Below are 12,708 nucleotides of genomic sequence, written 5' to 3'. Positions count from 1 at the left end.
ATTTGAACAATAAACATACAAACATATCCATAGATGATTAAAAATACATAAGGAGAACAAGGATAAACTACATTTGTTTAAAAATGCATACTCCGCGCCTGCTCATAAATTTGTGGCGTATGTAACTTGTCGCTCATGCATATTTTTTTTTGCACACACCTCATCAAACCTTAGAGGGAACATTGGTCCCCAGTGTCCAGATCCATTTGGTGGCTTTTGACTGATTTGCTCTGCATATTGGGGGGGAGGGGGCGCTATACTCACAATTATTGTAGACCAATAAATGCAAAAGGTTTAATTACTTGCTCCAATCCCATTTCACAATCTATCAGGAAGAATTGTGCTTTTTTTTTTTTTTAAATCAAATCCAGTTTAATGGTTTGAAGATGAACCTTCCCTACATATCCATCTTCCTGGTGCATTTCCCGTTCTCTACTTTTATAGGTTCTGGGATTCACAACTGTTAATGAAGAGGCTAATTGTGCCCTCCAGAATGCTGAATCTTAATGATTTTGCTGAAAACTTGAAAATCTGTTTCGCTGAGCTTCTTCTCTTTATGGTAAACCTGGCTTTGATCCAGGACCTATTCTCTCTTCCTGATGTAACTTTGATGTTGCAGCCTGCTGAAAATTCCCACTTGTACTAGACTAGAGCATCATACCACCGGGGCCCTTGCGACAGACGGGGCCTTACCTCCGCTGCTTCCCCGCCCCTACTCCTTCACCGTCAGCAAGGAAGGGTTACTTGCATAGCGTTCCAGGCCGCGCGCCAACCCTCTTCCCCGCCCCTACTCCTTCACCGTGAATAGGGAGGGTTAATTTGCATAGCGTTCCAGGCCACATGCCACAAACGCTATGCAAATTACCCCTTCCTGCTCACGGTGAACGAATAGAGGTGGGGAACAGGATTGGCACGCAACTTCGATGATGGTGGTGAGATAAGCAGGGCTGCTTGTAAATCTGCGGATGCAAGATGACAGCCGGACGCTCACCTAAATTAGCCGGGTGGTGCACCCGGCTAAAACACGCTAGGGAGAACACTGTAATAAGTAGAATAGATAAACAAATTTGGCTAGACCTGACAATTAGAAGTGTTATTCCTACCATTATTAACGTGACCATTTATTTTTGTCATCAAAACGGGACATCTATTAATTGTCTGGTGGTCTAGTGGCAACGCAGGGCAGGTTTGATCTTCCTATGCTCCTGCCTCGTGCAGAGACATCATCATAATGCATGCTGTGAGTTCCCAATGTAGTCTCGAGACTACATTTTGATGACGGCTCTGAACGGGGCAGGAGCGTAGGAAGATCGATCCTGCCCTGCATCGCCACTAGATAAGGTCTGGGGAAGGCCCGGAATGCGGGAGGGAGGTGGGGGTTAGGGCCCTAAATTTATCCATGATTTTTCAATATTCACAGGCCGGCTCTGCCCCTAACCCCTGTGAATATAGAGGGAGGAGTGTACACTGAGACACCTACCAGCAAGTAGCTGTGTTTATGGGTGGTTTGGGGGCAGATTGGGGTGGAGTTTTGGAGAGCCAATAGATATCCACCTTAGATGCACTCATTTAGGCCAAGAAAACCCTAGCCTAAATGGGAGTGCATCTAGGGTCTAGGGTCAATGCCTAGGCACCGCTAGGTGCGATTCTATAAACAGTGCTTAGGACTTAAAATCAGGCCCTGTTTGTTCTGCCTGATCCTTGTATAATTTATCAAATATCTTACAACTAATAAGAGTGACTCTTCCAGACGCAGTGACGTGATGATTCTGACTCCCTGGCTGGCCCCAATTGTCTGGGAGGGGACTTTTAACCATGATATCTTGATGGAAGAATACCAGCGCAACAGCTATAGAATTGGTCTTATAGTCTCTGCCGTTGGAAAGTAAGTACCCCAGTCTCTAGCTTAAAGTTGAGTTTCTTTTTTTATGCGAGCGATGCAGGGCTAATTCACACTCTTGTAGAGTGCAGCAACTTAATCCTTGTTTGTCTCCCACAGAACTGTTTTTCTTTTTTAATACTATTTAACAAATTGAGCAAATGAAACTTGTAAATTAATTGAATACATTTTATTTTTCAAGGTATATAAAATTACTTAAGAAATTCCTAGAATCCGCAGAGAGATACTTCATGAAGGGAGGAATGGTGAAGTACTATGTTTGTACAGATCGTCCCGATGAAGTGAAAGCTCTTAATCTGGATATAAAGAGACCCATGAAGATTATCAAAGTTCCTGAATACTCAGATTGGAACCAGGCTGTTATGGGCAGGATGGAGGTTATCAAAAATCAAACTGAATTGCTATTTCATAAAGAATTGGACTATTTGGCCTGTTTAGATATAGACATAGTGATGTTGAACCCTATAGGAGTGGAGATCCTTGGGGAGATGGTAGGTGCGCTTCATCCTGGATATTACCACAGCCCACGCAAAGGTTTACCATATGAAAGGCGCCCAGTCTCTCAAGCTTTTATTCCCAAAGATGAAGGGGATTTTTATTATCAGGGAAATTTCTTTCTTGGGACAGTGCCGAGGATCTACCAGTTGACGAAAGCATGCTATGAAGACATCATGAAAGACAGAGCCAATGGTATTCATGCAAGGGTCGATGAAGAAAGTCATTTAAACAAGTATTTTCTCTACAATAAACCTACAAAGGTGTTGTCCCCTGAATATATATGTAATGATAGCCTTGGGAGCCCAAAAGACATAAAGATTAAACGAGTGAACCATGGAGATAAATCTTTTTAAAAGGATACATGAAACATGCGTACATGTCTGTGTGTGTAAGGGAGGGAGAGACTTGAATGACACAGTATCAAACATATCTGTGTTGTGGTTGTGGGGAGGATGCTGTGTGTGCTGAGGATGATCGCTGTTGACTGCTTTATGTTTTTATTGTATTTTTGCATGGTCTGTTTGTAATGGTATTTATCATGGGGTCCTTTTACTAAGGCTCATTAACAGATTTACCGCGCACTAATGATTAGTGTATGCTGATGATTAGCGTGCTCTAATGATTAGCGTTTGCTAAATGCTAATGTGTCCACAGAAAATAATGGGTGCATTAGCATTTAGAATGCGCTACTCGTTAGCATGCACTAATCGATTTAGAATGTGCTAAATCAGTTGGCGTGTGCTAAATTGGCTAGCATGCCTTAGTGAAATAGGGGGAATGTCTGCTCATTTGTCCTTCGCTATTAATGGAGAAAGCCCATCCAACTAACTCAATCTACCTCAACCCAGCACAGGAGAATCCACTCACTATTCACACACCCGCCAACCAAAAACGTCAAACGATGAAAACTATATGACAACCTAATGGCCACCAAAGCAGTCAAACTAGACAGACAAATCACCAATTTGCTGTCTTCGACCACAGACTAAAAAACCTTCAAAAAAGAAACAAAAACCCTACTCTTCAAATAATACATAAAACGTATTTAACATGACCAATTCCTTCCCAAACTCCACCTACCCACTCTCTACCCTTATCTAATCTAATATGTTTCTAATTACCCAACAGGTATCACCTTAAGGTCTCGACAATCCTTATGTAATTCTTATGTAATCCCTATGACAATTCCTATGTAATGTTACAATTCTTGTAGCCTCCTGACAACTCTTATGTAATCCGCCTTGAACCGCAAGGTAATGGTGGAATAGAAATCACTAATGTAATGTAAACACAATCCAATCCAATATTCTATTGGATTGGAAAGAATAATAACATTAAACCAGGTGTGATAATAAATCACACCATTAGATGCTGCCGACAACCAATTTTTTTTCTAAATTCTTTGTTTTTAGATTTTTAACAATTGACAATCTTACAAGTCAAAAAGAAATAATACAATGTAAGCTCAAAATAACATTTCCATTCTATATTTTTAGGATGGAGCTGAAAAAAAGCTGAAAATTACTAGCAAATAAAATTAAAAGGAAAACTAAAGATGAGGCCTGGCTGCCCTAGAACGTATTCTTTCTAAGCTGTCTGAGAATCAGCAAAGCACATGATAGAATTGCAAATTACTTTCAGCAAAAATAAATTTAGATAACTGCTGGGGCTCATAGAAAACATAAACCAAAGAAACACTGTGGAGAGATGATGTTCCTGATATGGACTTTATTAGAAAATCAATATAGCAATCCACATAAAATCCTTCAGGACCCAGTCTGCTGGGAACATTGGTCCCAACACAGTTCGTGTTTCGGCAAGAATGTCTTCCTCAGGGTCCCTGCTAGTCCTAGGGTGGAAGGTAAGTGGAAAAGCTAAACCATCCAAAAGAACTGACGTGCATAAGCTCTGCGTGAACTGAGCTGCGATGGAAAACATACCTGCTTTCTCTATACACCAAAACACACGTACAGGGGTATCTCAAAACAAATATTGCCCACAATGGTATAGCCTGAGGTTTTAAGTTTCAAGATTATTAAAATTTTGGTTAAACGCAAATCAAGATTTCTAAGCGTTTTACAAGTTATATTAAAAGGAGGGAGACATAATTTGACAGATTTCCACTGAACAAACATTTGACTAACAGAAACAGGTAGGAAAGGTGGGAGAACTACAAATTTAAAGAAAATAATACAAAAAAGGGAGACCATAATGGGAAAGGGAGGCAGTTAGAATAATCAAAGAAATCTGACTATATTTAAGATCTGTTTAGGAGTCCTAAGCATCCTGGAAAAGGTAGGTCTTTAAATTTCCCTTAAATTTGGCTAAATTTTTCTCCTCCCTGATATACAGAGGTAAGGAATTCCACAACGTAGGAGCAGTAATTGCGAAGGAAGTAGCCCGACATGAGCCAACAATTTTCAATGATGGTATATGGAGGAGGTACTGCGAGAAGGATCGTAATGTAACCAGGGTTAAAAGTTTAAAAGTTACCCGAGTGAGAAAAATAGGGTTTAAAGAAAATTTTAAAGGGTTTTTAAAACAAAGAAAATCTGGAATGTAAGAACTGTGTTTTTTTTCCTATTTTGAGAGGTTTGGTTTGTGTGTCTTTTGTATTGGTGCAGTTTTGGTATTCTGTTGCTGATCTCCACAAGTTTGCTGTCCTAGTGCAGAGATCAGCATCAGCTGCTTGAACATTCTAACTGTCAGATTTGACAGTTGAGAGGGTGACTTGGATCTGTGTGCAGGTAGTTTGGTTTCTCCTAGGACAAGCAGGATGAGTCAGCCACATATAGAGTGATGGCCCAACAGCTCCCAATTTGCGGATAAACTCTCCAATATCTCAGAGAGATTTTTTTCTCCCTGAGCACGTTCAATGCCCAGACCCCTACTGGGCATGCCCGAGCATTACCCATTTCCCCCTGCTTCCCCCTAATCCCCAGTCTTTAGTCTCCGTCCGTTCATATCGGTCGGACTTTCTACAGCTCTCCATTACAACTTTTCTACTCACCAGCTTGAAGATGCCAGAAACATCAAAGAAATGTCCCGGATGCAGAAAAAAGATGAGTACACTGGATCCTCATGAACTGTGCGTCCGCTGCTTGGGTCTGGCACACGAGGACCAGTGTTGCTTGAATTGTGCCTGCCTGTCTCCATGCACACGCAAGCTGAGGAAGAGGGCACTGAAAGACTTCTTGAAGAGAAGTGAGGCCCGAGAATCTTCCTCCACCAGCCATCCAGATTGGAATGCAGCAGCGGGGGATTCACAGACTGTAGCGGTAAGGAGCCTCCAGGATGCTCTGGCCCAGCAACTCCCCCCCGTCTGTACCCTGCCCAGTAGAGAAATCTATCCCAGAATCCCTGCATGCTGCCGAGCACAGCCAGCCCCTGCAGGCAGCCGATCAGGGTTCTTCCTCCAGCCCCTTCCTCCCGAAGTCTACCGGAGCACCCTCTGCCTTTTCCCCAGCGGGCCCATCCCTCGGGGCACCACCGGGTCTCACACTCACCCTCATGTGTGGGCCGGAAGCGACGCCATCTCCCTACTCCTCTTCAAGCCGTCCCAGAGGTAAGCCATGCCCCCCAGCAACGAGGGAGTAGCGAATCAACAGGGAACTTGAGGAGAAACAAGCCAGCATTCAGCCTTGCCTCCCAGCAACGGAAGAGCAGCAAGTTACTGCCCAAACACGCCCCTCCAGCAATGGAGGATCGCCTTCCAGGACCTCCCCTCCTGCATAATCAGCCAACCAGCATCCAGACCTGCCTCACCGAAGAGAAAATTCATCGGGGACTTCCTCCTCTCATCATTGCCAAAGTCAGTGGGCAGGGAGATCGCCGGGGCACGCCTCCCCGATTCATGGTGGCTGCCAGCTCAGCTGCAGGCAGAGAGAAATGCTGCAGAACGGGGAGCACTCCCCCCACCGGCACAAAGGGCATAGATATGCCTCTCGATCCCCCCGGGGGAGAGTCCTCTCACCACCACCACAGCCATAGCAGAGGTGACAGGAGGCACAATCACCATTCCCCTGCGGGACACAGAACACACAGCCACCGAGCATCCAGAGGGAGGGACAGCAGACGATCATACAGCACACGATCATACAGCACACCATCTCCTTCCATCCCTTCCTCATCCTCACCACCTTTTAAGCGACACCTTTTAAGACCCTCCTCTTCAACTAAAATTCAACCACAGTCAACACCTCACCCCCCTTCCTCTAACCTCTCTTCTCCACTCGAAACTTCATCTTCTACTTAAACTGCTGTGCAGTCCTTTCTTAACCTATACTTAAATTACAGTATAATCTTTGTATTTTAATCTTCTGTATAGTCTTTGTATTGTCCAAATGTATTTAAACTACTGTATAGTCTTTGCACTGTCCAAATGTACTCCACTGTGAATGTTTGCTTATAGACCGTTCTGAGCTACTGGGAGGACAGGATAAAAATCTAAATATATAAATAATGCCTCATTCCACCAATGCCTAAGCTCTGTCCTCATCTGCACAAGCCTCATACACTTTAAAATCATATGTGTTTGAGGCTTGTGCGGTTAAGGCAGAACTTACAGGAATGGAACAGGGACAAAACAAGCAGGGACAAGTTTGTCCCTATGTCATTTTCTAATTCAATTTCAGACCAAGGAAATTATACAGCTTTATTCTACATACTGGCCACAAGGTAGCACCATTGCTCCACTAACGGTATCTAGTCCACCCAAACTTGAATCCATTTTTCTAGCTTTTTTTTTCTGCATCTATAATTTGCCCAATCACAATAGTTCTTAGTCTTAATTGCTGCCCACCATTGCTTAAAACCTTGTCATTTGCCTAGTTATTAAGACAGAATGGGTTGGCCCCTTGTCCCTGTGTCATTCTGCTCATCAATGATTTTGCCTCCGGTTTATTTGGTGCGATTAGCCTTAACACGTAACTCTGCTTTTTTTTTTTTTTGTATCTGGTCCTAGACTATGGAATTCTCTTCCCGTTGTGAGCTTTCTTATGTAAAATTCAGGTCAATGGTTAAGACTCATCTCTTTGGTCTAGGATTTCCTTGAAAATATTGGGAGTAGAGTCCTCTCTTTGGCAACTACCGTATTTTTTGCTCCATAAGGCACACCCTAAATTTAGAGGAGGAAAACAAGAAAAAAACAAACAATCTGAACCAAATTCTCCCTGTCAGGCTCTGCACCCAACCCCACACTCCTTGCCAGGCTCTGCACCCTATCCCCCTCTGGTGGTCTAGTGGTAGGCAGGGACAGAGCACAGATGTCAAGGCAGATGACTTTTTAAAATATGCAATGTCACCTCAGTAACAACTATAGAAAAATAGACAAATATAGTGCAAAATATAGACAGCAGATATAAATTCTCAAAATTGACATATTTTGATCACAAAATTGAAAATAAAATCATTTTTCCTACCTTTGGTTGTCTGGTGATTTCTTTCTTTCGTTCCTCAGGCCCAATTGTCCCTTGCTCTCTCCCTTCTATGTTCCCCTCACTGCCTTCCAGCCTTTGTCCTCTTCCCCCCTCCCCCCACTCAGGTCTAACAATTATCGTTATCCCTTCCTCCCTCCTTCCCATGTGTCCCTCACTGCCTTCCAGCCTTTGTCCTCTTCTTCCCCCTCCCCCACCCGCTGAATTCAATTACCTCCTGCTGCTGCCGCTGTGAGGATACATCAACAAAGCAGCAGTGGCGGGGGGGGGGGGGGTTTGGACTCCTGGCTCAGCAGCGGGTCGAGGGAGCTGGCACGGAGCAAATTGCTAGGAAAGGCCAGGCGGGTGCAACGATTGCACGCCGCCGGACCAGAAGTCTTACCCCCAACGTCAATTCTGACGTTGGACTGAAAGTCCGAGCCAGCCATTGGCTGGTCCGGACATTCAGTTAGATGTCAGAATTGATAACGGGGATAAGGCTTCTGGGCCGGCAGCATGCAATCGCTGCATCCGCCTGGCCTTTCCTTTCCTCTACTTACGCGGGCAGGAGCAGCGGCAGCGGTCGAAATAAGGTAATGGCCACAGGCAGGGGGGTTGTATTCGCTCCATAGGACACACCCTTTTGGCAACTATTTAGATTAGACTATTTAGACTCCAATAAATTTTGATTTTATTTTCATCTTTTTTGCTTTTCTATATTTAGTTAGGTTCACTATTTGATTTATATCACACATCGTGTATGCCTATGATGGTGTGAGGCGTAGCTTGCGACATAGCCTGCCAGATACCCTTAAGCCTGGAACTGCGGCTTTTGCTGCAGCTCCCTTAGCTTTCACGGTCACACTGAGGATACACTTCTCACATTATATGTATATTAATATAATAACATAAATGAGCTTTTCTAACTTCTCTTAACTAGTCTAACAGGGAAAATATTTATTTGGAAAGGTATAAGTGAGTTCCCTGATTGGGTTTTTGAATTGTCAATTATGTTTTAATGGCTTTCCTTTCTCTTTCCTATTTATTTGTAAACAGCGCTGTTGCTAAACCGAAGTGCGGTCAAAAATTTTAATAAACAAACATAGCACTTAGGTGGCAGCAGTTTCTAGGATGCATTCTTGACTCCACTCTAACCATGGAAGTCCAAAACCTACAATCTCCGGAAAAAGTCCCTCTTCACCATGAGACTTTGCTTTAGAAACATAGACATAGAAGATGACGGCAGAAAAGGGCCATAGCCCATCAAGTCTGCCCACTCTAATAACCCCACCCCCTTGAATTTACCCCCCTAGAGAAACCACATGTGTATCCCATCTACATTTTTATCCCCCTAGAAATCCCACGTGTATCCCATTTCCTTTTAAAATCCAGCACGCTGCTGGCCTGAATCACCTGAAGTGGAAGTTCATTCCAACGATCGACCACCCTTTCGGTGAAGAAGAACTTCCTGGTGTCGCCATGAAATTTCCCACCCCTGATTTTCAGCGGTGATTTTCGATAATTCTACCACAACTAGACTACTGTATCTCTGCCTACATGGGAATTAACACCGCATTGGTCCATAAAATGCAGCTCATTCAAAATGCAGCTTTAAGACTAATTTTCAACCTGAAAAAAAATATGACTCGGTCACAGCCTTTATCAAGCAACGACATTGGTTATCCATTCCCATCGCGAATAAAATTTAAAACATCATGCATCATTCACCACCTACTTCACGGAAACTCAGCAGCTCCACTCATCCAGCTCGTCTCAAAGGCATGGTCTACTTCTCGCAGAACCCATCACGGGATACAACTAATCCTCCCATCAACAAAAAATCTCCAATACAAGCGAGTTTTTCACTCCATGATAACCTTCCTAGGAGTGAAATCTTAGAATGACCTCACAGAAACGACTAGAATGGAACCCAGCTACACCATTTTCCGAAAAAAAATGAAAACCCTCCTCTGATACATGAACAATACATATCTCTTTCTCCATTCCTGCCTTAGTATCTCCCCTCTTCCCCCTCCTCCCTCTCACCCCTGCTTCTTCCTTCATCTCACTTCTCTATATAAGTCGCCTTGAGACTGCATAGGGATGCGCGACGCACAAATAGAAGATTCACAGAAGATCTAGAATCAGAAAATAATATTAAATATTAAACTAAGGCCAGTACTGGGCAGACTTGCACAGTCTGTGTCTGTATATGGTCGTTTGGGAGAGGATGGGCTGGAGAGGGCTTCAATGGCTGGGAGGATTTAGATGGGCTGGAATAGGTATTGACGGAGATTTCGGCAGTTGGAACCCAAGCACAGTACCGGGTAGAGCTTTGGATTCTTGCCCAGAAATAGCTAAGAAGAAAAATAAATAAATTTAAATTGAATCAGGTTGGGCAGACTGGATGGACCATTCGGGTCTTTATCTGCCGTTATCTACTATGTTACTATGTATGTATTAGATTAGCTGGAGAAATGCCACTGGCCGGGGCCAGTCAGCGATTTTTAACAGCATTCTCCAGCTAATACAGATTGCCCCTGGCACCGCGACAGTGTGTATGTGAGTGACAGCAGTGCCCAGAGTTGGTGTCAGGTCAAAAGCGCGCCGGGACAAAGGCGCGTGCAGATAATTGAGCGCAGCGCGGAGGCGCGCGCCGCAGAAAATTACTGTTTTTAGGGCTCCGACGGGGGGGGGGGCCTGGGGGGAACCCCCCCACTTTCTTAATAGAGATTGTGCCGCGTTGTGGGGGTTTTGGGGGGTTGTAACCCCCACATTTTACTGAAAACTTCACTTTTTCCCTGTTTTTAGGGAAAAAGTTAAGTTTACAGTAAAATGTGGAGGGTTACAACCCCCCAAACCCCCCACAACGCCAGCGCGATCTCTATTAAGTAAACTGGGGGGGGCTCCCCAACAAAACCCCCCGTCGGAGCCCTTAAAAACTGTAATTTTCTTCGGCGCGCGCCTCCGTCTTGTGCTCAGTTGTCAGCACGCGCCTTTGTCTTTCGTGGGGTTGTCTATGAACCCCCAGAGTTATCTAGTTAGCAGCAATATATAGACAACTCACCAGATTAACTAGCTGAATAAAGGTAAGACAGCAAGAAGGGTGAACATGAAGACGAGCTGGCATCACTTACCTTACCTACATATTCAATACTGGCCTCTAACTCAGAGGTGTCAAATGTTGGTCCTCGAGGGCCGCAATCCAGTCGGGTTTTCAGGATTTCCCCAATGAATATTCATGAGATCTATTTACATGCACTGCTTTCATTGCATGCTAAATCCTGAAAACCTGGAAATCCTGAAAACCCGACTGGATTGCGGCCTTCCAGGACCGACAGTTGACACCCCTACTCTAACCGAACAGCCAGATTAATTCAGCTGGGGTTTAAAATTAAAAAAAGCTGAACACCCCGGCAGAATACCGATCCAGGTTGTTACCTGCCAGATATTGTTTTGGTCATTAAGGCCCCTTATTACAAAGCCACAAAGCAAATGCTCTGATGTCTTCAATTCCTATATGGCGTTGGAGCATTTACTGCACTGGCCTGTGCTGTTGGACTTTGTAAAAGGGAACCTAAGCGCATTCTTGTGAGCTTGAAAACAAACAAGTAGTTAATAACATGTACGACCACGATAACACACGTCAACACGTTTTTACCACAAGTCCCGTTTAATGGGATCTAGTCACTGATAACATGGTAGTGACTCTAATTAGCTGACGCCCCACTTTTTAATTTTTTTTTTTTATTTTCCAGAGAAAAGCGAGCTGCTGCTCTGACGGGCTGAGTGAGGTCACCTTGTTTCAAGGGTGTCTCCATAAAGGCACATTCTAGTCATATATACCCTGCCAGACTGAAGAATTAACAAGTTTGCTTTGCAGAAATAGAAACACACTCTTTATTAATACTTCATTTATTTCTGGACAGATCACTTGTTTGAGCCAGGAGAACTCTTAAGACTCTTGCCCATTCTTTGGATGGAAGCAGACATGAGGAGAGAGAGGGAGGGTGAGGAGTCGTCAAGCTTTTCACCGGGCATTTTGTTGCCCTTGAGGAGAAGCTATGCACTCCCCTCTGTCAACATCAGGCCCTCCTCACTCTCCCCCCAAACCAGACCTCCCAAAAATCCACATAATTAACCAAATCAACAACCCAAGGAAGTTTTGTTGTGTATGTTCTTAAAAAAAAAACAACCCAAAAAAGAAAAAAAAGAGCCCCTTTCTAATGACATACAGTGCAAACATCCCAAAACCCAGCCCTTTGCATCATGCACATCACCCTCCAGATTCTACAGAAGTCGCTGAAATTAGGGCGGGCAGGGTAAATGCAAGCCAATTAGTTGACAGGCCCTTAACAATCAATTGGCATTAACTGGCACTAATTTGTACTTGCAGGTTTTTCTATAACGCTGTGCAAAGTGTCTGATGCCTAACTCAGAAGTAGGTGTGGCCATGGGAGGGACATTCTAAATCTTTAGGCGTAGTGGTACAGAAGGCATGGGTTATGTGCGCAACTTGCTTGGCAGGATCTATGCCAGGTTTCAGCAGGATTGCACCCCGGATCCATGTTAAATGCTGTTCCGTAAAGGGCATTGGGCGCGGATCTCTCCAGTGCCCAAATTTCAGCACCACCTACTGAATCTGGCCCAGTTAAATGGATCGTGAATCTGTCAGTTAAATGGATCGTGAACAATTTGCTGCCTATGGCAGTCTACAAGCTTCTTCGCCTGCCTTCCTCCTCTAGGAATCCCTTGCCAGTGGCCCTGCTTAGTAGGGGTCTCACGGCACACACGGATTCACACGTGCTCAAATGGGATGCTCCAGTTACTGCAGAAAGGTGGTTTGTGATGGCGATGTTGCAAGGGTGAGATGCCTTTCATACACATGAGCATTAT

General features: G+C 44.2%; 1 protein-coding gene across 12 annotated transcripts in view; it reads left to right on the top strand.

Moving 5' to 3' along the window:
- LOC117346602 (histo-blood group ABO system transferase-like) overlaps positions 1 to 2,936 on the top strand; it is a 187,888-nt gene extending 184,952 nt beyond the window's left edge. For 4 of the 12 annotated variants that reach the window (XM_033916442.1, XM_033916441.1, XM_033916444.1 and 1 more), the window contains 2 exons: positions 1,751 to 1,885; positions 2,082 to 2,924. In XM_033916442.1, the coding sequence (XP_033772333.1) occupies positions 1,751 to 1,885; positions 2,082 to 2,751 (805 nt within the window). In that variant the 3' untranslated portion in view covers positions 2,752 to 2,924. Of the gene's footprint in view, positions 1 to 1,750; positions 1,886 to 2,081 lie in introns of all 12 variants that reach the window. The other 8 variants (XM_033916445.1, XM_033916448.1, XM_033916446.1 and 5 more) reach the window with 5 other exon arrangements.
- Positions 2,937 to 12,708: the final 9,772 nt, after the last annotated feature.

The sequence above is a fragment of the Geotrypetes seraphini genome, chromosome 12 (assembly GCF_902459505.1).
Source record: "Geotrypetes seraphini chromosome 12, aGeoSer1.1, whole genome shotgun sequence".
Classification (NCBI taxonomy): domain Eukaryota; kingdom Metazoa; phylum Chordata; class Amphibia; order Gymnophiona; family Dermophiidae; genus Geotrypetes; species Geotrypetes seraphini.
Note: the sequence above shows the minus strand (reverse complement) of the source record. Positions and strands in the feature narration are given on the sequence as shown.